At 41.0% G+C, this 23,219-nt stretch overlaps 1 protein-coding gene across 2 annotated transcripts in view; it reads left to right on the top strand.

Moving 5' to 3' along the window:
• SHTN1 (shootin 1) overlaps positions 1-23,219 on the top strand; it is a 102,748-nt gene that overhangs the window by 13,495 nt on the left and 66,034 nt on the right. For both annotated transcript variants that reach the window (XM_066239500.1, XM_066239502.1), the window contains exons 2-4: positions 4,710-4,762; positions 16,095-16,155; positions 22,909-23,003. In XM_066239500.1, the coding sequence (XP_066095597.1) occupies positions 4,710-4,762; positions 16,095-16,155; positions 22,909-23,003 (209 nt within the window). The remainder of the gene's footprint in view (positions 1-4,709; positions 4,763-16,094; positions 16,156-22,908; positions 23,004-23,219) is intronic.

The following is a 23,219-nucleotide window of genomic DNA, read 5'->3' as shown; positions in this document are numbered from 1 at the left end:
TTCTCCTCTTATTTGCTGGAGGATAGTAGTACCTAGGGTTTCAGTGATTTTCTGCTGTGCCTTCTTTCAGACCATATGTGACAAAAGTAAGCCCCAGTCTGAGGCCATTAGAAGGCAGCCACATCTCTTGCATGCACACAAGAGCTGATGTGCTTTACTGTGCCAGTTAAGAATACCCATGGCTAATGCGTACTAAACATTCCACATGCCTTAGCACTCTTATATCTTACATGTTAACTCACTCACAGTAACAACAGTGTGAGACATGTATATTATTACTCCTTGTTTCCAAATGAGGAATATGAGATGCCTCAGAATAAACAATTTGCCCAAGGTCCCCTGGTTATCGTGGGCTCGGGCTGAGATTAGGCTGCACCTTTTAATTATTGTGCTTTAAGACTTTATGAAGTGAACTAGACCCAGGAAACTGAGAGATGACGTCTTCCCAAGCTGTGGATATTTTTCTTGCGGCAGGGAATTGGTGAAATTCATCTTTGCTTTTGTATTGGTGAGTCCGTGATTTCCATTAAGATATGATAGGTGAAGAATTCTTAATGAGCCCTTTTCACAAAGACCCAGTAATTGAGAGTCTAGAATGATTCTTCTGGATTCTATTGGCAATATAATGGAAGAATAGTATTGGTATTTTTAAAAAGCCTTCAATTGGAGGATCTCTCATCAAATTGCACCTGAGCTGTGCAACCAACTTAAAATGTTCAAACTGTGAGCTAGTTTTGGAACAATGGGAAGGTTTTCTCCATGACCTGTTACTGTTGCCAAAAAAGAAGTAGCTGAATATAGTAGGTCACTTCAGTTTTTTTTTTTGCCAGTTTTGCTGAGAATGGTTACATATGTATTCATTATGGTGTGTGTGTGTGTGTGCAAATATTATTTAGAGCAGTGAGCTTGGTTTTCTAACTTCAAAGAAATAAAAATATTAATAATTTTTTCTTTTTTTATACTCTGTCCCCTAAGTGGTCCCTTCCTTCTACCAACTAGTTGAATTCTTCCCACGCTTTTTATTTCAGTTCCCTATACCTGGCTTTATTATTATTTTTTAACCCTCATGTCATCAAAATGAAGCCTATTTTCTGTGATTTCCATTAAGATATGATAGGTGAAGAATTCTTTGTTTTTTTTTTGTTTTTTTTTAATAATTTTATTTTTTTAATGGGGTGACATCAATAAATCAGGATACATATATTCAAAGATAACAAATCCAGGTTATCTTGTCGTTCAATTATGTTGCATACCCACCACCCAAAGTCAGATTGTCCTCTGTCACCTTCTATCTTGTTTTCTTTGTGCCCCTCCCCCTCCCCCTTTCCCTCTCCCATTCCCCCCTCCCCCCCGTAACCACCACACTCTTATCAATGTCTCTTATTTTCACTATTATGTCCCACCTACGTATGGAATAATACAGTTCCTGGTTTTTTCTGATTTACTTATTTCGCTTCGTATCATGTTATCAAGATCCCACCATTTTGCTGTAAATGTTCCGATGTCATCATTTCTTATGGCTGAGTAGTATTCCATAGTGTATATGTGCCACATCTTCTTTATCCAGTCATCTATTGATGGGCTTTTTGGTTGTTTCCATGTTCTGGCCACTGTGAACAATGCTGCAATAAACATGGGGCTGCATGTGTCTTTACGTATCAATGTTTCTGCATTTTTGGGATATATACCCAGTAGAGGGATTGCTGGGTCATAAGGTAGTTCTATTTTCAGTTTTTTGTGAGCCCTTTTCACAAAGACCCAGTAATTGAGAGTCTAGAATGATTCTTCTGGATTCTATTGGCAATATAATGGAAGAATAGTATTGGTATTTTTAAAAAGCCTTCAAAGCCATTATCTGATGCTTTAAATAAAAAAAAAATTCTTAATGTCAATATGAGATCATGGTTTTATAAACTTTCATTGTTCATTTTGTATGTCTGTAAATAGGTCAATAAGAATAGAGTGGTAAATCAGTTGTGATTTTCAATATCATCTGTACATACTTTTAAATGTCGGGTAAACTAATGCAAGGCCTCCCAATCAAGTATGTATTTATTTTTCAAAGCAGTCTTAGATAGAGCAGGGGTAATCAACCTTTTTATACCTACCGCCCACTTTTGTATCTCTGTTAGTAGTAAAATTTTCTAACCACGCACCAGTTCTACAGTAATGGTGATTTATAACAGTGGTCCCCAACCTTTTTTGGGCCACGGACTGGTTTAATGTCAGAAAATATTTTTACGGACCGGCCTTTAGGATGGGACAGATAAATGTATCACGTGACTGAGACAAGTGTCAAGAGTGAGTCTTAGACAGATGTAACAAAGGGAATCTGGTCATTTTTAAAAAATAAAACATCGTTCAGACTTAAATATAAATAAAACAAAAATAATGTAAGTTATTTATTCTTTCTCTGCGGACTGGTACCAAATGGCCCATGGACCGGTACCGGTCCGTGGCCCAGGGGTTGGGGACCACTGATTTATAAAGTAGAGAAGTAACTTTACTTTATAAAATTTATAAAGCAGAGTTACAGCAAGTTAAAGCATATAATAATAATTACTTACCAAGTACTTTATGTCGGATTTTTGCTAAGTTTGGCAGAATAAATCTTTATAAAACAACTTACTATAGTTAAATCTATCTTTTTATTTATACTTTGGTTGCTCCGCTACTGACTACCATGAAAGCTGGAATGCCCACTAGTGGGCGGTAGGGACTAGGTTGACTACCACTGAGATAGAGTAATAATAATATTTGGGATTATGAGCATAGGCTACCCAATGGCATAAATGCGTATTTTTGACATTTCTTAGTTCTTATTTCTTTCTTGTAGAAAAGGAGGGGGACTTGTTATGGATTTTTTTTCAGAGCCAAGAGCAATTTAGTTTGTACTCATTGGCTAGCATCATGGGGTGGAAGGCTGAGGAGCTGGTGGGAGAGAGCTGCATTCTGTGGTTAATTGGATCTTCTCTGTTAAAATGTAATTCTTTTTAAAAGGGTAGTCTCTTTATGTGTACACATTCAGCTGAGTTTTTTTGTTGTTGTTTTGTTTTGGTTTACAGAGACAGAGAGTCAGAGAAAGGGACAGATAGGTACAGCCAGACAGGAACAGAGAGAGATGAGAAACATCAATCATCAGGTTTTCATTGTGACACTTTAGTTGTTCATTGATTGCTTTCTCATATGTGCCTTGACATGGGGGCTACAACAGACCAAGTGACCCCTTGCTCAAGCCAGCGACTTTGGGCTCAAGCTGATGAGCTTTTTGCTCAAACCAGGTAAGCCCGAACGCTCAAGTTGGCGACCTCAGGGTCTCGAACCTGGGTCCTCTGCATCCGAGTCCAACACTATATCCATTGTGCCACTGCCTGGTCAGGCTCAGCTGAGTTTTATGGGCTGATTTCTTTCTGGGTGTGGCTTCAATGAAACTGTCCATAAATTCTGCTTGAGGTGGTCTTGGAGTGCTAATAAAACTTCTGTGCATTAGTGGTATAATCTTACCAATATTTGTTCATTTCAATCGGATTTTAAGATGTTGGTCCTACCATCACAGTAGCTATTCTAAATCCTTCAGTTCATGAATGGAGGAAATCAAACACGTACTTTGCCATGTGGATTGTCCATCTGTGGGGTGCTGTCTGCTCCAGTGGTGAGAATCATGCACTTCTAGAATTTATGACCAGGTATCTGGATGTTTTTGAAGCCTCTGGTTTCAGATTATTTCTACCTTTAAGGTTATTCACAGAAATGGGAAATTCTGTTTGTCATTTGTTCTTCAGAGAAAACTTTTTGTACATAAACCCAATTAAATTTTTTTAAAGTAAAAAGTATCAAATTTCAATCGGCCGGCTCCCTGGTGTCTGGTAGCGGTCAAGGCCGTGGGCCGGGAGCGGGCAGCAGCTCTGTGAGCCCGCCCTCAGATACTGTGCCCATCAGCAGTGCCAGATCATTCTCCATCTTCCCATCGTGCTTGCCAAATGTAATATTCGCAGCTGTAAGGATATCTAACAACGGTGCTTTGGCTGAAAGATGAATGTGGGGGTTCAGGTTACTGTATTGTTCTGTCAGTAGAGGGTTTTAAGTTGAAAACTGCTTTTTCTCCCCATATAGTTGGAAGTATTTCCTAATAATTCACAGATTTTTGCAACCTAGTGAAATGAATCTGGCTGGTGTCTGGGTACGGCTTGGTTGGTGAACGATGATCTTGCAGTGCCTGGGAAGAGTTATTCTTAGCTGAATGCTCATAGCATGAACTTTCTGCTGTGTGGACAGAGCAGAGGCATGGCAGTGAGTTGAATGGGTAAGCCTGCTTTATTTCCTGGCAGGCTGATTTTAAAAATAAACCTCTGATTACAGAACCACAGACTAATCATGCTAGAAGGAACTTCAGGGAACACCCACCTGCCAGGACCAAGTTCTGAGTATCAAAATGAAGCGACTTGTCATAGGTCACTTATGTCTCATAGGTCTTCCTAATAACCTAGAGAGAACTGAAATTCAGCGTGGTGGGCTCATATCTGCTATGGTCTCTTCTTAATCCTTCCTCTTGAAAGCAGAAGTCCTTCTGTGGTCTCTTCTGCTCCTTACCCCAAACCCAGTAAATATTAATTGGGCTAAGTTGGATTCCCAGGCTTTCCTACAGTAAACTTTTGATAGCGTTATAACGTTGTTTTTTCTCTCTCTCTCTCTCTTTTTTTCTCTTTTAGCAATAGGCGAATATGAAGACCTTAGAGCAGAGAACCAGGAAACGAAGGAGAAGGTTTGTATTTGACCCTTTCTTTCCTCTCTCACACGTGTAGAAAGCCTGGAAAGCATGGTGCATTGTTCTACTACCAGTCTCAGTTCAATGCGAATGAGAGTTGTTGTTTTTCTCTTTTCTCCTGCATGTGTGGTTCCAGCTTATATCAAGTGCAGGCTCCAGATGGTCGAGAATAGCGGGCGTGCCACAGTGGCACTGCTCAGGAGGCGAACCCCACGGCTAGATGTGCAGCGGGGCACCGGGCCAGGGGCGCAAGCCCCCGAGGATGGCACTTTTCCCCAGCAGTCAGAATTGGGGTTCTAGGAGTGGGATGGAAGACCTGAGGCATTTCCTTTTGGGGTTCTGTGTACTAAATTCTGGAGAGAACTGTTTGGACTGAATCCTTGGTGCTTAGCCCAAATGTCTCTCTAAACCTTTTGTATGTTGACTTCCTCGAAGTATATGACTAATCACTGAATTGAGACATGCCCAGTGTGAAGATGGGGAGCCTGAGGGACATTTGCAGGGACCCTGGAAGTCTTATTTTTAAACTGTTAAATAATTGAATTGTACTTACATTTATAAACTACTTACCTTCTTGTCTCTGAACATGTATATTTAAGATTCATGAATGTGTGTGTGTGTGTGTGTGTGTGTGTGTGTATGTATTTATGTATTTCCTGTAAATTTAGAGAGGGGACAAATGGGAGGGAAGGCTAAGTTAAAGAAGTAGAGTGACCGTCCTGACCTGTGGTGGTGCAGTGGATAAAGTATCAACTTGAAATGCTGTGGTCACCAGTTCAAAACCCTGGGCTTGCCTGGTCAAGGCACATACAAGAAACAACTATGGGTTGATACTTCCCACTCCTCCCCCCTGCCTTTCCTTCTCTCTCTCCTCGCTTTGAAATCAATCAATCAATCAAAAAAATGTCTTTAGAAAAGAATGTAGAGGGACTGAATAGAAAATGAAAAGTAGGAGAGAGAGCAGAGCTATACATTATTGTTTGTGGACATAAAGGAAATTTACTTTTAGAAATTACTTTGTTTGATAGGTCAAATATTTCTAAACATAATATCCCAGGTGGAAAATTAGTAGAACAGGTCCTTCGTGGCGATGAAAGGAGGTGGTCCTCGTTGCTGTACATTATGAAACCTCATCTTGACAATTACGGAGTAAGAATTGTAATGAAAATTAGTAGTGAGTTAAATATTTTTAAAATTTGTGGCATATTTGGGGGTATTTATTGGGCCCTTGGGAATCATATTTAGCTTTTCCACTCCTATTAATTTGCTGCCTCTATAGCTATAGTAGCTTGGTTATATTAATGATCAGTACTTCAGTTCAAAGCAGATTATAATGGATTTTTAGATCATTATTGGTTATATTACTGATCAGTACTTTAGTTCAAAGCAGATTATAATGGATTTTTAGATTATTATTTTCCACCAAGCTTTGAGGTTCCTTTGCACATTTGTAAATAACTCCTTGGTGTTCTGCGAAATCTTACACTTCTTCTCATCCTTTCCTCCGGCGATGCAGGACATGGTAAGTTGGGGGGTGGTGAATGTGGCCATGACAGATCATGGCCTGTGTATGCATCTCTAATATGGCAAGAAGGTCACGGGAAATAGTGTGACAAAATTTCGAATTCCAGCACCATTAACACCAAAAATCCCGGATGTCCTGAGGATGCCAACGGCAGGGATGTGGGGAGGTGGGTTTGTGCTTTGATCCTGGGTCCCTGGTACCCTACAGTTTCTAAGGTCATGCTTAGGGCAGGTAGCTTGAGCCTCTTTTTCTAAGAGACTCAACTACCTTCCAGCTCTAGGTGAAAGGGCCCAGAAGTCATCAGTCGATTCAGTCTCTTCCATCGATGTACCTGGCCCAAGCAGGGAAGAGCACGACCAGTGGGAAGGATTAATTCAGGAGAACTTTTTATTAAACCTAGAAGGTATGAGGAGTGTCTTCATATGATAGCGAAGGAAGAAGATAGAAGGAAATGATTAACAGCGTAAGAGGAAGAAGAGGAAACATTTTGTTTTCTCTTTTCTTCTTCTTTAATGCTAGCTTACTTGCAGACCTAGCACTGCCCTAAAAATAGTAGATGTTCTATCCACATCTGTCGGTGGTGGCGATGACGGTTGTCTAACCGAGAGCCACTTTCTGCAGTGAGGTTTTAAGTGAACCCTCTGTGATGCAAGTGGAATTATAGGTACAATGCCTTTGGTAAAAGAACAGCTATAAAGGATGTTAGCCCAGGAACTGTTTACGTGTTTCTCTGCACAGAGGATGGCCTCGTACTTTTGTAACATGTGTCTGCATTATTGACCTGCTTCTGTTCTAATTCTTTAAAAACAACTATTAACAGAAATGGGAAGAAAGGAAATGAAAGCGACACGAAGGCTGTGTCTGGATAAAACAAAATTGAGTGGTTTTAAGCCCACTGCACCCTGTTTATCTTCTGTTAAAAGACTAGCAGGCTTATTACTGCAGATTTTTTCCCCCAAAAGGGGGCTGTATTACAAAGGAGGGCAACATATAATAAAAGCCTTTTATACGGCACAGGATGAGGAAAAGCAGCTTTAGTTCCGGAGCTGGTAAACGGGAAACACCGTTTGCTCTGGCAAAGCACTGTCTTGTGCCTGGTGGGGTGAGCTTTGTCTACGTCATGCCAGCAGGTAGACGTGGCCATTCCTGCCTCGTGGCCCCAGACCGGAGCTCAGGTCAGTCAATCAAGGATAGGCATCTAAAGTAAGACTCCGTTTGCCGTAGTTAATTTGATGGGGGGAGGTGGGTTTTGCCCATGTGGAAGGGACCGAGAAAATAAATCTTAAGTTATTTCAGCCTACATAGAGTACGTCTACATGGAGTCTGACGATCTTTGTTGCCAGCTCATGAACCTTATCAGTGGGAAGAGACAGTGGGTGTGATTCCTCTGGGAAAGGTCTTTTTATGCCCTGTTTGGGCTCTCCTCTGTTGAGAGAAGTGGGAGGACATGGATCTCTTCAAAGCCAGCTGTTGCTTCAAAGACTGAGTTTATTAAGAAGTTACTGTGGGTCATGTGCATTCACTTATCTCCTGATGTTTCAAACAGCCCTGGGCCAGCTCCATTTCACAGAGACAGAACCTCAGGATTTAACAGACTCTAGATTGGGACAAGGGTCTTCTAACCACAAATGTTCTTTTGGAAGGAGGTAAACTTACATGAGCTCGTTAACTCTTTTTCCACAGAGGTCTTGGTTTTATTCATAATTCTTGATTGTTAGTTCATGAAATTTTCCACGTGAATTTAATTCCATAGATTATCAAATAGTTCTTTTCTGGATTGTCTTTCCTATCCATCAGACTGTATTGAAAAACTGAAAGTTGAATTATTGATCCATTGATGTCAGTAAAATGCATGTTATGACATACTGCATTCCAAGGATAAGAGTTGGAGATTTGGGAAGGCAGGTCAAAGTTTTCATGGTCTTTTCCTTTTTTTTTTTTTTTTTTGTATTTTTCGGAAATGAGAAGAGAGTAGTGGCAGACAGACAGACTCTCGCATGCGCCTGACTGGGATCCACTTGGCATGCCCACCAGGGGGCAATGCTCTACCCATCTGGGCCGTTGCTCCGTTGTAACCGGAGCCATTCTAGTGCCTGAGGCGGAGGCCATGGAGCCATGCTCAGTGCCCGTGCCAACTTTGCTCCAATGGAGCCTTGACTGCAGGAGGGGAAGAAAGAGACAGAGAGGAAGGAGAGGTGGAGGGGTGGAGAAGCAGATGGGTGTTTCTCCTCTGTGCCCTGGCTGGGAATCGAACCTGGGACATCCACACGTGGGCCAATGCTCTACCACTGAGCCAAACAGCTAGGGCTGATCTTTTCCTTTGTCATTTTTCCTTTTTAAGAAAAATGTAATGATCATTTTGTGTTTTTTATCAAAGTCTTTGAGGGTGGAATCAGAATCTTTTTAAGTTTATTAGGAAAGCTTTTTGCAGGGAAAACTTTGTTGAATGTCTTCTGAGTTCTGGGGTATAAAAAAATACATATGAAGTTCCCACTCTTGAGTAAAAACTACCCTAATGAGGACACAGGCAGGTTGACAACTAAAATTGTGCTGAGGTAAGTAAATACCTAGAGTTTGGAGGTAGGGTGGGAAAAGGACAAAGTTCCCACTCAGTTCCAGGTGACAAACTCTTAGTAGCTCTTAATGCTTGGCTTCCATATCACTTATTGTTTTCAAAGCCTTCTCTAATTCTCTCACTAGCAGAATTAATTGTTTGCTTCTTTGGAATAAAACACATGTATATTTTTTATGCACTGATCACATTTTATCAACAAAAATTTATTATTAAAATATATTGGGTACAAGTTATATGGGTTGGATTAAAATGTGAAAACTTCAGTTTTATCTTTTTTAACATCAAGATAAGTGAAGATTATGGAAGGAGTGCTACTTCTTGTTATTTTTTGCCTAGTTTCTAAATAACGCTATCAGCAGTATGTTCAAAAGTAAGAACACCTATCCCATTGAAGTAAGCAACCCCTCCAAGCCTGATTTCTTGGGGGGGGGGGAGTATGGACAGACAGAGGACTGTTTATTTTGTAATCAACCAAAGACAATGTTTTACTTTGTCACGATATTCCAATGTTAGTCATGCTTCTACAATTGAAGGGCATTCTCTTATGACTCATTCAGGATCTTTGTCATCATTGCTTGATTTCTTTTCTTTCCTGTATGTGGGGGGCAGTGCTTCACTGAGCTTTGAATGGAATAGCTTCCAACTTTCTGTGGCTGGAGGGGGTGTGTCTGGAGCATGCAGAAAGAGAAGGAAGTCCCTGTAACAGATGGATGTCTGCCTTTAAACAGTATGCATTTGTGTTTAATATTACGAGCTGCCATCCAGTTTGGAAATGAAGAAATGTGTGAGTGGCTGATGAGAAGTGAAGTGGGGGAGCTACTGTCGCAGCGCATCAGGGCGCTCTGTCAGCTTGCCAGCAACAATGAATGGAATGGGAACGAGGCAGACACTTCCCAAGACTTAACGTTTCAAGAAGCAAATTGGTATATGATACCATTTGCTTCTTGGCTCAGTTGTCTATTGTTACCATTTCTTCCTCTTGTGTCCATTTCAGAGGTGAAGGTCCCAAGTATTTTATTTAAAAAAAAAACTCAACCAAACAATAAAGAAGCCATTTTCAAGAGTAAGATATGCATCCATTATGCTAACTGTTCATGCATAATACATCCACATACATGCAGTTTCTTTAGAACAGAGTGGCAAGTGGTTGTGCCAGAGAAAAAGTAATTACTTAGCAGTTTGAAAGTGAAAATGAGTCTCTTATTAACAGCAATCTATCCAGAAACAAAGAGCAGGGATCTCTGTTCCGATGACATGTGTTTCCCTCTGACACACAATACCTAGAATTTAGAGAATGCTGCATGACAGCTTTGGGGGCAGCTACCACTTTAGTGCCTGTGAAAAATCGGAGGGAAAGAACTTTGAATTGGAAGAAGGAACACAACCACCGAAAGGGGAAGAGAGTGAAAGGAATTCCATGTTAGTGGGAATGGTTTGATTTATTGTTATTGTGTTCTTTAAAGACAAGCACAGTCGAGTTCTAGCCAGACTTCCACAGGTGGAACAGTAGATTTGTGGATCTTTGTTAAAAATGATTTGCTGCTCCCCTCACTACACCTCCAAAGATTCTGAATCGGGTAAATACGCGCCACTCTGATGCTTTGCACGCATAGGTTTGTAAATGTTGTGACTGGACAGAACAAGAATGAACTTCGAGAAGAAGAAGTAAAAACGGTGTGGGGCTGAGTCCTCTTCAACAGTGGTCCCCAACCTTTTTTAGGCCACGGACCGGTTTAATGTCAGAAAATATTTTCATGGACCGGCCTTTAGGGTGGGACGGATAAATGTATCACGTGACCGAGACAAGCGTCAAAAGTGAGTCTTAGACGGATGTAACAGAGGGAATATGGTCATTTTTTTAAAAATAAAACATCGTTCAGACTTAAATATAAATAAAATGGAAATAATATAAGTTATTTATTCTTTCTCTGCGGACCGGTACCAAATGGCCCACGGACCGGTACCGGTACTGCTCTTCAGACTTGGTGTGGTCGCCTCTGTTGTATGTCGCTACTGGGCAGTACTTTCTTTCCTTGTAGAAAGTATTCTGATAAACTGCTTCTTCCATTGTTGGTCTTTCAAGTAGATCACCTGTCTTGTGAGAGCACATTATCTGTTATGTTGCCCACTATATTTTCGCCAGTGCTTAATTACCACAGTGCCTGGCATGTGTTGGTGCTGGAAAAATGATTTGTTCAGTGCGTGAGGAAGGAACTAGAGGCATTTGGTGATTAGAGCTGAGATCTGCTTAGAAGTCTAATTTCGCCAAGTGGAAGGCACTGGACCTGTGTACCGAGTGTCTGCTCTGTTGGTGTGTACTGTTTGTGCAATATGTGTGCACACCTCTTGTCCCCACACAGACCTTTCTATAGGCTGGCGACCCTCCGCTGCATTAGGGTGCCACGGAGATAACACGAGCGCTGAGGTTGGTAGAAGTTAGGCACCATTCGGAACACTGGGGCTTTTCTGGCATCAACTACACACACAGCCTCAGTTATCTGCACTTCTTCTGAGCCCTGGTAAGCAGACAGTTTAGTATAAACAGAAAGCTGGGTGATCCGTGTGGGAGAAAGAGCAGAGCTGTTGGTCTGGTTGGGGAAGGCGGTCATGCCAGCGCACAATGGAAAGTTTTTTTCTAAATAGCAGCCTGCCAGTGCCTCCCAGTGCTGGGTCGGTCTCCGAAGCCAGGTATCAGCCTGGATGAGGCTCAAGGGAGCGATCTGGGAAACAGCCAGGCTTCTGATATTAAAGGGCTTTCAAAACCAGCAAGGCCAACCTCTGGTCATTTCAGCACTTCATCAAGAGCCAGAATAGAGACTCTAGGATAGCCATAATGCTGTCCAGCATGCTCAATCCAGCCCGCGCTCCTGTTGCTGGGTTCCACCCCAGCCTTGAGCTCCAGAGACTCACAGGGCATCATAATTAAGTGAAATGGGCCCACGAACATCTGTTGCTATTGCAGAGTCTTCATGAGCGACTCTCAGACAAAAAGAAGCCATTTCTACAAATAGTGCAGCTGCGTGAGCAGGGTTAGGGGAAGGGGTAGGGTGGGTGAGGGGCTTCAGGGGACAGAAAGACGAAAAGGCCCAGACCCCTTGCTGACTTCTCTCTGAGGGGGAGGGGAATGAGAGAAGACTTGCAGGATATTTTTGCAGGTTCACCTAAAACGGTGAAGGAAGTGGATGTTTGGATTTCTGCTTCGTGAATGGGTCCGGCCCTCCCATTTTGTTCAGCTCTGGGTGAGAATAAGCCGCATGTGCAGCCCGTGCGGCCCCCTCCCCCGGCTCACACCCTTTTCAGTAATCAGAGCAGATGGTGAAGTCTGGAGCTGCCAGTTCTGTCATAATGTGGTTGCAGAAAATAGAAAGCCAGGCAATGTGAAGACCCCTGACAGAACACAGCTGGGGCTGGGAGGCGGCTTCTGAGTCCCCCGGCGGCGACTCCGGGCCGATGTAAAGGCACATGCTGGACTGCAGAACCCCGTTACTGGCACGTTAGAATAAGACTGTGATGTTGAGACCTGTTACTAACCAAAAGCCTGTCTCCCTGCACTTTATGAACACAGAGTGTGGGCATCAAACCTTACTTTTAGGGTATTGGGATAAGCCTACCTAAACTTGTCACGTGCTGTTAATGACCAGTAAAAGCAGCTATGTTGGTGGTTTGTGTGTGATATCACTTGGTGGCCCCTTTCAGTTCTGAATACAGTACTATCCTGTTTAAGAATGTCCATGCCAGCGTCATCGGATGTGCCAAGGTGGTGGGTTTGATCCCCAGTCAGGGCACATACAGGAGTCGACTAATGAATGCATGGATGGTTGGAGCAACGAATGATGCTTCTCTCTCTCTCTTTCCCTTTCTCTCTCTCTAAAGTCAATAAATAAAATATTTTAGAAAGAAGACTCATTTGATTCTTTGTTATACAAAGTCTCTGCGAAAACTCTAGCTATTTGATTTAAGCCAGAATGAAATCCATCTCTCATTCTTTCAGGTGCAGCTCTGAGAGGCATGTAGAAGAATCCAAGTGGCAGTAAAGTCAGGAGCAACACTCCCAAACACCAGCTCTTAGAGAAAGACAGTTTTCCACAGGCTGCGTTATACCTTCCGAAATGCCAGATATTGGAAACATGAACTTAAATTTGAAAGAAAACAAACACCAGATATGTTCCATAACCCAGGAGTCTAATCAGAAATTATGTTTCTTTTTGTGCTTTTAGACCCTACTCTGCATTGTTAGAGATGGGGTGGGCAGATTGGCGAGGAAATAACGGGACAAACAGAAGCCACGTTCTAGAAAGCAAGAGGAATGTAGCAGGACGACCGGCTAGTGGCTCAGTGGTGGGCAAACCGCAGCTCGTGAGCTGCAGGCGGCTCTTTGGCCCCTTGAGTGTGGCTCCTCCACAGAACACCACGTGCGGGCGCTACCTGGATAAGGAATGTACCTACCTATATAGTTTAAGTTTAAAAAATTTGGCTCCCAAAATAAATTTCAATCATCGTACTGTTGATGTTTGGCTCTGTTGACTAATTAGTTTGCCAACCACTGGGCTAGTTGAGTAAGGATCAGTGTCCCTTATATACTGGAAGATCTAATAAAGCTTACTTGAGAATCCGTAACTCCAATGTGGGTGTGCCTATGGTGCCCAGCCATAGTCCACTGCCCCTTCCTATATTTTGTCATAAGTTTTGTATATATATCCTTCTATTTCACGTTTTTATATTATGCTAGGTCTATTATGAAATATACATATACAATATATATAATTAGAGAAAGTGTTTGTGCATTGATATCATTTGGTATATGTATATCCTACTTTATGGTTGTTATAAATGCCGAACATGTCTGTATAGATCATCTTGTACACATTACTAGAGATTCTAATATAGAATCCTGAAGTAGAACCGCTGAGTCATACATAGGGTGGGCGCATTTTCAATTCAGGTGGTGTATTTCCAAAGTAGTTGTGCCTGTTGACACTTGCCCAGTGGTGTTTCCAACTCCTGATGTGAGACTTTTTAAGTTGTTTTTTTGTTTTGTTTTGTTTTGTGGCAGAGACAGAGAGAGTCAGAGAGGGACAGATAGGGACAGACAGGAAGGGAGAGAGATGAGAAACATCAATTCTTTTTTGCGGCTCCTTAGTTGTTCATTGATTGATTTCTCATATGTGCCTTGGCCAGTGCCTTGACCAGGGGGCTATAGCCAGGTTGGTGACCGCCTGCTCAAGCCAGTGACCTTGGGCTCAAGCTGGTGAGCCTTGCTCAAACCAGATGAGCCCGCACTCAAGCTGGCAACTTCGATGTCTCGAACCTGGGTCCTCCACATCCCAGTCCGATGCTCTATCCACTGCACCACCGCCTGGTCAGACTTTTTAAGTTCTTACCAATAGATGAGTCCATCTCACTATTTTTAATTTGAGTTTTTATTTTATTTATTTATTTTTAATTTTTTTGTACTTTTCTGAAGTTGGAAATGGGGAGGCAGTCAGACAGATTCCTGCATGCGCCCGACTGGGATCCACCTGGCATGCCCATCTGGGGCATTGCTCTGTTGCAACCACAGCCATTCTAGTGCCTGAGGCAGAGGCCATGGAGCCATCCTCAGCGCCCGGGCCAACTTTGCTCCAATGGAGCCTTGGCTGCGAGAAGAGAGACAGAGAGGAAGGAGAGGGGGAGGGATGGAGAAGCAGATGGGTGTTTCTCCTGTGTGCCCTGGCCGGGAATCGAACCTGGGACTCCTGCATGCCAGGCCAGTGCGCTACCACTGAGCCAACCTGCCAGGGCCTTAATTTGAGTTTTTAAAATTACTTTATTCCCCATGTATAAGATGCACCCTTTTCTGAAAAATTTGGGGGCTTAAAACTGGGTGCGTCTTATACAGCAGTTGCAGAGTTTTTTACTTGTATTTCCTGCTTTTCGCACTTGTTTTTGTGCTCATTGTTGAAGACAGTGATTCGTCATCAGACACAGATGAGGACAAGCTAATAGATGGGAGTTCTGATAGTGATGAGGAGTTGTATGAATTTTATGATGCATAAAACTTGAGTTTAATAACTTTATGTAATACTTTTCTTTTTTTCAAATTTCGGGCCCCAAAATGAAGGTGCGTCTTATACACGGGAGCGTCCTATACATGGGGAAATACGGTATCAGTGGCATCCTTATTTTATAGCCATAGAAATGTGAAGCTATCCGAAGGCATGAAATCCCAATATGTTTATCTTGTGTAGTAGGATTAAATTATAATTTAAAGTTGTGTTTTAGTCAAATGGTCCTCTTATTATTTAGTATTCCACAAAATTTAAGTTTTAACAACGCTAATAGCTAAAATCACTTTTTAAAGTTTTAGCCATTTTGGATGAAAATCTTTCTACAAGTGTTATACTTTCTTGTTTTGTGAAATTTAGTGTAAGTTGGATTCAATCCTCATAATGAACATTAGACTTTTTAAAAAAAAAATTTGTTGATACCTTTAGGGCCTGTTAAAAAGCACTAAATACTTGTTTCTAAACCAGATATCCTAAAAGATCCTCATGCTTTTAAATGAGGATCCTCATCCATCATTGTCTTTTAAAAAAGTTTTTTTTGCCTTTTATGGTCTCACCTCCTAAAGTATTTTCAGTGAGTCCTCCCACCTTTTAAAATGAAATACCCGTTTCTATACATGATACATGCTTATTGCAGAATATCTTATCTTCTTTTAACTTGCTACCTTCTTCCATTTAGAATTCGGAGGATTCAAAGATGGCTTTCCCCTTGAGTGAGAGTGCCTGGGGTGTGGCAGTAGGTGGTCTTCATGGAGTGGTCATTTCCAGCTGGGCCTGGATCTTCTGGGTATTTGAAACTCCAGTCTGGGAATTTGACCTGCGGATGAGTGGGCTGTTCCCTGTATTTGCAAAATACCTACTTAACAAAGAAGCACACGTATTCTCTTAAAGAATGAATATATTTTAACTTAAGGGTGTTAAATTGATCTGTGACTGAGGCAATAATGAGCAGTAAGGTGACCCATTATCTTAGAAGGTCCCAGAAAATTGGCCGGATATAATAGTACCAACACCAGCCTGGTTGAGTGGTATCAATACCATGAGACTGTTAACACTTTCTTTAAGATTTTTAATTTTTGTTTGCTTTTCATAAAATAATTGCTGTCATTTATAAGTTTGCCCTTCCTTGTCTTTCCAAACTTATGATGCAGATTCAGTATTTTCATTTTTTTTTTCTCATTTCAGTGTGACAAAATTAGGCAAGAACGAGATGAAGCTGTTAGAAAACTGGAGGAGTTTCAGAAAAGTACGTAAGCATTTCACTGGAATGATGATAACACACGAAGCTGTGTGTTGGGGCTGTGTGGGTAGACATGTCCCCTGGGTTTAGCTACTGGTGCATCGGGCATCCAAGAAAGCAAGAATTGTCTTCCCATTTGCCACCCAGATGCCCCGGCATTACTGTGATTTTTAAAGAAATGGAATGAGCATTATTGTTTTATGAGTGTGTTATTATAAAAGGCAGTTTGTACTTGTGATGGCAAATTTTACTATGCAGAGCAGTTAAAGGAGAACAGAAGTTACTTGTTATCTTGATTTTTTTTTTTTTTTTGAGACAAACCAGCATTGGTATTTTGTAGTCTTTCTTTCCTGGTCTTTTATCTGAGTGATATGTGTATCTGCAAAAAAAATACAATCATACTTGGCATTTTGCTTTGCAGCTTGCCTTTTGTGGTAAACAATATATTATGGTCATCTTTATGTGTCAGTAGAGATGTATATTAGTTTTAACGGTTGTGCATAGTATTCTGTTGTATGGTCATACCATCTTTTATTTAAATGTTTCTTCAGAGATGGATTATTTCTGGTTTTTAGTTATTATACATAATGCCATGGCAAGTATTCTTATACATACACCTTTACATTGGTCTGATTAGTTCCTTAGGTTATAAGAAAGGAATTCTAGGTTCATAGGACAAACACATTTTTAAGAGTTGGGGTGTTTAAAATAGCCCTCTCACCAAGGAAAGTTATATTCCCGTAAAAGTTGCAATAATTTTTTCTAAACTTTTGCTGTTATTTTTTTTAGTTGGTATAAATTTGTTACTACTTTACCCCCTAAGGCAGAGCATATCTGATGACAGTCAGAAGAATCACAGGGAAATACGTCACGGGAAAGGGCCAGACCTGAGCAGGGAAAGTAGCCCTCCCCCTCGGGAGCCAGCCTTTCTCCGCTGCTATCTGATTGTATCACAAAGTGTTCACTTGGTAACTATATAACAAAGCATTTTATTCTCGCGGAAGGTAAAACAGCTATAAAAGTGTAGCATTATAGTTAAATTTCAATAGCCAGTTTATTTCAAGTGTCTGGCTGTAACAAAGAAAATCTAATGGGAATATTGTTGATATTACCTGTCTTTGGAGGCCAATACGCTGTGATGGAAATATCTCCTAGTTATGAATGTTTGAATGACAATTGCGAGAAATTTTCTCCTTCCCTAATGCAGTATTAATGGGATGTTCTTACACTTGTGCTGACACCGAGCCACATCTGAAAGGGTTATACCATTGACATTGTGACCAGTTAATATGCTGAATTAATTATTGACAGTGGATTGGCATACTATCTGCAGTGGGACTAGTTCAACGGGAACTTTCTGAGAGGGGACTAAGAACACTCTAAATGTTTTTTAAAACAATTGTATCTATGATTGATGCCTTTTGGACATGGGGTGGAATTTCCCCTTTGGTAGGGAGTGAGGCAGTTATCACCAGAAATAAGCATCCTTTGGTGGGTATCCGTGCAGCCCCGAGCAATACCTGTGTTAGTAAAACTGGGGTAAGTGACCCTGTTTCATAAACTTTACAAGGATTAGTGAGGTAATCCACATGATGGGTGCTGAACACGGCGCCTGGCAGTGGAGTGAGGGCTCAGTGGTGCTGGTTGCTCCCACCGTCCCAGTTCCAGCACCGTTCAGGGCTCGTCCGCCCTTAGCGTTGAGTTCATGTCATTTGCCTTCTGTGCCTTAGTTTCTGGACTGCACTCCCCACACTTGGAAAGCTCTCAGGGAAGGTATCTTTGCTGCTGAGTTGGCACTGGTCCCCGTGTGGTGTTTACCTGCAAGGCCTCATCCTTGAGTGTAGGAAGAGCAGTGGACTGGGGCTCAGGAAGCACTCGGTTAGGTGAGGCGTGGGGCTCTCCTCTCCCTGGCCGAGCGTGCTTTCCCAGCTGGTTTGTCCACACGGGGCTGGGCAGAAGTAGGTTTCCAGTGGTTCCTATGGAAAAAGACATGCATGTTATGATTATTATGACAGTTTTATTGACTCAGAAGAATGTTGCTCGCAACTGTAAACCTACTTTTGCCTACCCCGTACTTCCATGTCATTCTTGGCCCTCCGCCAGCTCCTCCTGAGCCTTTTTCCTGTATTTTGGCACAAAAACACCACCACCTCGCGAGCCAGGTTCCCCAGAAAGACAGATTCCTGTGAAAGTAGAAGTAAATAAAGGCCGTCTGTGTCTTCAGGCCACAACGTTAGACCCTTTGCTCAGGTGTAAGGCACCCCAACTCCTGTACCTGCCAGTGTTTATACTACAGTGAGAACCTTTCTGTGTAGTCCGATGTCGCAGAATTCACTGTCCATTCACCACGTACACTTTACAGACATCCTAGCATCTAAATATCACTGAGAGTTGGCTGGAGGGAGAGGTATTTTGCTCAGGAAGCAACATCATTGGTGGTGTCACCTTTAAGTATGACAAATTAGAAGGGAACAGAAGATTGGAAGCACCTGGGGTAGGTTTGGCTGGGCTTTGCCAGTTGGAACTCTGTCATTTGGGGTATGTCACTTCACTTCTCTGGGCCTCAGTGCCCCCAAATGCAGCATTGCTGTGAAAAGACCTACCCCAGAGGGTAGTTGTGAGGATTTACGACGGAACACATGTAAGGGTTGAGCACAAGGTAGGATACATCATTGACTCGATAGATGGTGGTGGTGGCTGTTGCCTAAGGGATTCTACATGGCAGAGGACATTCTTGTAAAAGGGTGTTCACAGATGAACTGAGGCCTGCTATACTTTCCCAGTTGTTCAAACACAAACATGATGTCCTGCTTCCTAAAGAGCAGAGTGCTAAGTGCAAGAGATTCAGATATGAGTAAAACAAACTCTGGTTTAATGCTCACTGGTAGTTGAAGACAAAAACAAGTTTAAAAAGAACACGCAATGTGATCGATGTATTCTAAGATGGCAATTGTATAAGAGTATTTTGGGGTCATTGAAGAGGAGAGACAAATTTTGCTAATTCAACTCAACCAATAGAAGCAATAATTGATGTATTTTTAGATCACACTTCTGAGTTCTCAGACTCATTAAAAAACTTTTATTTTGGGACGATTCTAAGATGTCTGCAGAGTAGGTGAATGCTACGCTCACTTTCAAGCTTATACAGAAGTGAGAATACAGTGTAATGAACCACCGTGTACCCAATCACACAGCTTGAACCGTTACCAGCTCATGGCCCGTCTTCTCTTCTTCCCTTTGTACATCTACACCCACTCTCGCCAACCTTAGACTATTTTGAAACTAATTCTAGTCATCATATCATTTTACCTGTAACTATTTCAGTGTATATTTCTAAAATACTAGGATTTTTAAAACATAACTTCAGTATTAGGGTCATTTTGTTTAAAGTTCCTCCCTTTTTAAACCTTCATGTCATTCAAATTATAGGTGTTTTTGGTGCAGTGGGCATGTATTGTGGATAATGTGAGACAAGCCTCAATTTAAGACCATAGGCAAATTGTTTAAAGGTTTTTAAAAACATTTATCTTTTGAAAGGTGCAAATAAATTTTACCTTAGAAACAATTCTGTTTGTGTCATGTGACGACTTTTGGTGTTGGAAATGGGGTCGTGCTTTTGAAAGGTATAAATGCCCTTTGAAATATGTTCTTCCCTTTTGACTCTAGAAAGTTAAAAAGTAGGGTTCTATGATACCAATTTAGCATTGGGGTAATTTTTTTTAAACAAAAAATTAAAGAATGATTTTTAATTTCTACTTCTCCCGCTTAGTAGAAGAAACAAAAACCCTCCCTGATGGAGTACTACATATTAGAATCAGAGAAAATGTGGGCTAGCTAGTGCTACTTAGCTTAGTGTATCAAGTTAACCTGTGGTGGCGCAGTGGAAAAAGCATCAACCCAGAACGCTGAGGTCACCGGTTCGAAACCCTGGGCCTGCCTGGTCAAGGCACATGTGGGACTTGCTGCTTCCTGCTCCTCCCCCACTTCTCTCTCTCTCTTCTCTCTAAAATGAATAAAGTCTTAAAAATGTTTTAAGTTTATCAAGGTAAATTACAGAGAAGCTTTTTACAAAATGTTTAGAAAAGATGTGTTTTATTTTTCTTTTTTTCCAGCCCTAAACCTTACTACTGTGGAATAATTTTTTCTTACTCTCCCATGAGCAAGAATGTTATTGAATAAAAAGTCAAATTCCTCTGAAAATGCAGAGTGTTGGTGTTTTTGTTACGATATTGGGAATACCGGATTGTGGCAGAAGGATGTCAAGTAGTTAAGGCTAAAAATTCAAAGTAATATTTGCTGTTGTAAAAATTGTATAGGTTTCTTTTCTCTTTCCTTCACATTTTTGAAGAACCTACCTTGTAAATATAGTGGTAAAGTGCCAGGAATATTAGGATTTTAAGGAAATAATAGAGCCCATTATTTAAACTACAATATAAAAGGCAATTATATTGATGAAGAGCTACATGGGCTTTGTGTGTGTGAATAAACTTGGTCTGTGTTCAGCTTCTATTTGTTCTTCTGGCATAAACACATATTGTGTGTGATTCCAGTTTAATGGGGACCCGTTTGTATGCCAAGCAGCTGCATTTTAGGACCTATTGCGTGATTTCATAGCTCTCTGAAAATTGGTTCTATTCAGCACAAGAGATAGAAGGGGAGAAGGAGGGGTGGGATGGAGGGGGAGGGGGAGTTCTCCAACACACAATCATTTCTTTTCAATTGGAGCCAGAAAGGTTGATGACAACATGACCATTGTGTTATAATGATAAGACCACTAAGGCATCTGTACCTCTCATCAAAGCTTTCACACAACAGCAGATACAATTTAATTCACTGCTCTGTCAGCGGCGCTGATACCATTATGCCGTCTGTCTCCACAGTTATAATCACTGTCGTCTGAGAAATGCAGTTGAAATGATCTTGAGCAGTCAAAGAAACTCTCAATTAGGGCTGCCACTTCCAATGTGTCAGATTGTGTCTTATGCACTTGGTACAATTTTCACTTCCAATCCTGTTTATTTACAATGTCTACCAGTAATTACGCTTAACGTGTCATTTAGTGAGGGGGGCCCCTGCCAAGCCGATTGTTGGGTGCTGCGGCACCATTGAGGGGGAGTTTCTCGAAGTCAATGCCATCAGCAGCTTTTAGGCCCTGATGGGATGCAGTAGTAATGTTGATAATGCAAGTATCGTGCTCATCAAGTCATAATTAGATGCCACTCAAATGTGCCACTTGTAATAACAGTGTTGATTCATGTTTTTCTCGGTGACTGCAACTACTAATTAGTTAAGTGGCTTTTGGTTGGCCTGCATTTGCCGCAGATTATTATTACCCCTGAAAAAATGTCAAGGTTAGAGATGTTTCTGGCCATTTAGTGCTGCTTTATGAATTTGAATATTGCCATAATAAGAACTTTGGACAGACTTAGGAAGTAATACATTTTTTTTTTGTATTTAATTTGGAGAGAAATTTTTTCCCCTGAGTTTAATCATAATTGCAGGTTAATTAAGCTTAAATGAAGCAAAAGTAATCTCTCTTTGTGTTATGGGAGCCCTGTGCTTTCTGCCTAACTTTGTTGGGTTTCACATTTAGTATCCTTAATTTTTCTTTCTTTTTTTTTAAGCAAAACAAATGTAAGTATACATGTCTACAGTTAAGTAAGTTGGAGATGTTGAGATTTTAACTAGAAATGTGGGTGAAAGGAGTTGGCATTTTTCTTACTGATCTTCAAAGCAGGATTTAAATTCCATATTAATTTGTAGGTACCTTTACATCTCAATTTGTATAAACCAGCTACCAAAAAATTTCTGAAAATTACTATTTTTTTCAAGCACTGGTAAAATAGCAAGTAATATTTTTCCCCCTAATCTTCCTGACAGTCTGGGATGCAACTTAGTAACCTCTATTTTCATCATAACATAGTACAAAAATTTTGTTGTTCTATTTCTCTAACCTGGAGTTTATTAAATAATAGTAAACTCTACTTTGTAACTAATGAAGGTTAAGATTGCAAAACTCACCTCAGCCAAGCAGCCACATTATTATTAGTTATGAGATCAACACAAGATTTAGTTTTTTAAAATTTCCTTTTAGCTAATTTTCCTTATTAGATTCATCTGTTACATTCTGCTAAGACAAGCAGATGGTTGTTACTTTTTATTTGTGAGAGGTTCTTTTGTTTAAATTAGTGGTTATGTAGCCTGACCTGTGGTGGCGCAGTGGATGAAGCGTCGACCTGGAAATGCTGAGGTCGCCGGTTTGAAACCCTGGGCTTGCCTGGTCAAGGCACATATGGGAGTTGATGCTTCCAGCTCCTCCCCCCTTTCTCTCTCTCTCTCTCTCTCTCTCTCTCTCTCTCCCTCCCTCCCTCCCTCTCCCTCTCCCTCTCCCTCTCCCTCTCCCTCTCCCTCTCCCTCTCCTCTCTAAAATGAATAAAAATAATAATAATAATAATACTTTAAATTAGTGGTTATGTATACAGCTACATAGAAAATAGACACTTAAAAATGATCCTAAATAGCTTTCTTAAAATGTGTATAATAGTAAGAAAAGTTCTTTGTTGTATTCTTTTTGTCTTTCTACATTCAAATATTAGCTAAGATTTAATCAGGGCAACATCTTAAACATTTTATTTCATGATCACTGAAGGTCTGGCTAGCTGAAGAATTGAAGTATTCTTCATCATGGGATGAGATGTGTGGGCTTCTGGAATAGCTGACTAATCTTTGCATGCTGAGACTTTTTCCCCTCGTTCCCAGTTTCTCACATGGTCATAGAGGAAGTTAACTTTATGCAGAACCATCTCGAAATAGAGAAGACTTGTCGAGAAAGTGCTGAAGCTTTGGCAACAAAGGTAAGACTCTTCAAATTTAAGGAATTCTACCCGGGCTTTTCAATTTCTACTTGCTTTGCTGCACAGTTAACTCTAGCTCTTTTTTTATTTTTATTTTTTGCTTTTTTAGTTTTCTAATCTTCTACTCTGATGATGAAGAAAGTGTTAGAAAGTCTCAGAATCCTGGAATATGATTGTGTAAATATCTGTCTTAATGCAAAGGTTATTTTTATTGTA

The sequence above is a fragment of the Saccopteryx bilineata genome, chromosome 7 (assembly GCF_036850765.1).
Source record: "Saccopteryx bilineata isolate mSacBil1 chromosome 7, mSacBil1_pri_phased_curated, whole genome shotgun sequence".
NCBI classification, from domain to species: Eukaryota; Metazoa; Chordata; class Mammalia; order Chiroptera; family Emballonuridae; genus Saccopteryx; species Saccopteryx bilineata.
This window is presented reverse-complemented; position numbering and strand designations above follow the sequence as displayed.